Source organism: Perkinsus marinus, assembly GCF_000006405.1.
Source record: "Perkinsus marinus ATCC 50983 genomic scaffold scf_1104296977064, whole genome shotgun sequence".
Lineage (NCBI taxonomy): Eukaryota > Perkinsozoa > Perkinsida > Perkinsidae > Perkinsus > Perkinsus marinus.
The window spans coordinates 75,355-77,824 of record NW_003200286.1 but is presented as its reverse complement, the minus strand read 5'-3'; the positions used below and the strand labels follow the sequence as shown (position 1 = coordinate 77,824).

The 2,470-nt window shown below is 40.7% G+C and overlaps 1 protein-coding gene across 1 annotated transcript in view; it reads left to right on the top strand.

Annotated features, from left to right (window-relative positions):
* Positions 1-2,221, top strand: part of Pmar_PMAR024678 (hypothetical protein) — a gene marked incomplete at both ends in the record, with an annotated part of 2,861 nt that extends 640 nt beyond the window's left edge. The window contains 5 exons of the mRNA XM_002764476.1: positions 108-185; positions 238-324; positions 446-552; positions 807-894; positions 2,210-2,221. Of these exons, the coding sequence (XP_002764522.1) occupies positions 108-185; positions 238-324; positions 446-552; positions 807-894; positions 2,210-2,221 (372 nt within the window). The remainder of the gene's footprint in view (positions 1-107; positions 186-237; positions 325-445; positions 553-806; positions 895-2,209) is intronic.
* Between the last annotated feature and the right edge of the window lie 249 nt (positions 2,222-2,470).

The window sequence follows — 2,470 nt, the reverse complement described above, 5'->3', positions numbered from 1 at the left end:
AACATATTTCACGACTACTGCATATCACCGCGAATATCGCGTTTTTTACAGAGTTTTACGCCACTTCACGTAAAACAGGTGAAACTCCATTGAAATCCATATTTCAGGATGACCATTGCCTCCCCTGCCCATCGAGTGATAAGGAAGACGACTGCATGTATTGTCCATGGGCGAGCATTGAGGAGGTGACCACTGCCAGCTTGTGCGTGCGTGCAATTTAGTATGGTTTCTCGTTAGGACGAGGCTGCTGAGCAGAGCACTACGGCTACGCTGGGAGCGGACTCTGCGGCACCGGGAAGTGGTCGCGATCAATCTCCTATGAATGTGAGAAAAAATTGGGAAAAATTGGAAAAAAAACGGAAAAAAATGGGAAAAAATGGGAAAGATTGGGAAAATTTGGAAAATTTGGGAAAAATTGGGAAAAAATTGGTGGTTTTTTCCTCAGGATTCGCCTCCGTTGCCGGGATCGAGCGGCTCGTGTTGGACTCCAGTGGCTAACACGCGGACGTACACGCCGGTTCCTGAAGATACTGATAGGATTCTCTGCGTGAAGTAATGGGGAAATCTTCAGAGTGCGAGTCCAAAAAAAATCTGTTATTTTCATTATTAATTATTTAGTTTATCATTGGAAATTCACTCGTGATATGAAAAACAAATTACCCATGTGAGCAGTGAATAAGGGGATGTGTTTCACGCTTTATAGTTTTTCGGCGTTTTTCGTGTGAAGTGTTTTTAATTCACTTCATAGCGCGAATATCGCGTTTTTCACATGGAGTAAAACAGGTGAAACTTTAGTGTGTCTTTAGGGTTTACAGCACAGAGCCTATACCGTGTAAACCGCGGTCTAGCACTCGAAAAAGAAGTGTAGAGGAAAACGGCGTCAATACTGCGCAGGTAAGATGCTGTTGATTTATGTGACAACATGGGACATGAAGTGGCGTAAAAGTCGGTGAAAAACGCGATATTCGCGGTGATATGCAGTAGTCGTGAAATATGTTTTTCACTAGTGTTTTTCATATTTTTCCCACTGTGATATGTGTGAGTAACGTGTTTGAATCGGAAGAGTGGGGGAAAGGTACTGGTGGTTTATAACGGTTGTTTATACGTCATGAATACAGTGTGAACAACAACCAAACCGTTATTATGCGAAGTAGTATTTTCAACACCTCCGAAAGTCAACTTTGAGTAATAGCAACATGATAACAATGTGAATCGATTGACACCAACGTTTTAGAAGCGTTCCGTAGTCTATATTCGTATTACTCTCGAATTGGAAGAACGCCATCTCGAAAATCTACATATGCATAGCTGTTTGCTTCGCACTGTAGGTCGACGACAGAAGCGACTCTGGGGATGATGTCAGCTTGGGTGGGAGGGGACGATCGGGGAGCTTTGCAAATGGTAGTAGTGGGAATGGAAACGGAAAAAGGGAAAAATTTTTGGTGAAATTTTGGTGATAGTAATGGAAATTCACCCGTGGTATGAGGAACGCTAGTGAAAAAATCATTTACCACAATTCACTTCGGGGTAAAGAATTGTGTTATCGGTCGCGAGAATATACACGTCTTATTATTTGCCTGGAGTATTACGCCACTTCACGTTAAACGGTGTGACAAAAAATATTTGAAAATTATAGAAAAAATGGAGTTTCACCCGTTTTACGTAAGTGGCGTAAATCTCCGTGAAAAACGCGATATTCGTGGCGCTATGCAGTAGTCGTAAAATATATTTTTCACTAGTGTTTTTCATATCACTAGGGTGAAACTCCAATAATAAAAATTAACGTCGTTTGTACAGATAGATTATTGAGAAATTGGGCCAGTGTAAATTTTTCCGATTCGGGAGGTTCACGATTTTCACGATTTTCGCGGTTTTCACGATTTTCATGATTTTCATGATTTCCGCGATTTTCACGATTTTCACAATTTCCACGATTCTCATGATAAAGATGGCAGGTTCTGAGAAAATGAGAAAACAAGTGTGTTGGTGAAATTATTGCAATTAGAATTGATTGTTTTCGGTGACGTAGTTTTGGATTTATACCGGAAACTTGCCTGCAATGCGTGTCAATTTGATACCCAAATATGAAAAATGTGTATTTTCTATTCCGGGATTAATGACAGTGAACAACTTGTCGCTATCATAGTCTCGAAAGGTTACTTTTATCACAGCACATGTTCATAGCAATGTTTATGTGATATATTTTCAGATCGATTCTTAGTAATCTCGGGAAAACGCACTTTTTTTCCGTCTTCTTATCAAATTGACACGCACGGGGTGTTCAGAGAACCCATTCCGAAACTCAGAACACATTCCAGAATGCAAAACACCAAAATCGCGTTCAGAGAACAGCCCCCCAAACACATTCTGGAACGCGTTCCAGAATAGATTCCGAACGTGTTCAGAAAACTTTAGAATGCATTCTGAAACACGTTCCAGAAAGCGAAATCTCAGAATGCGAAAATTCCTT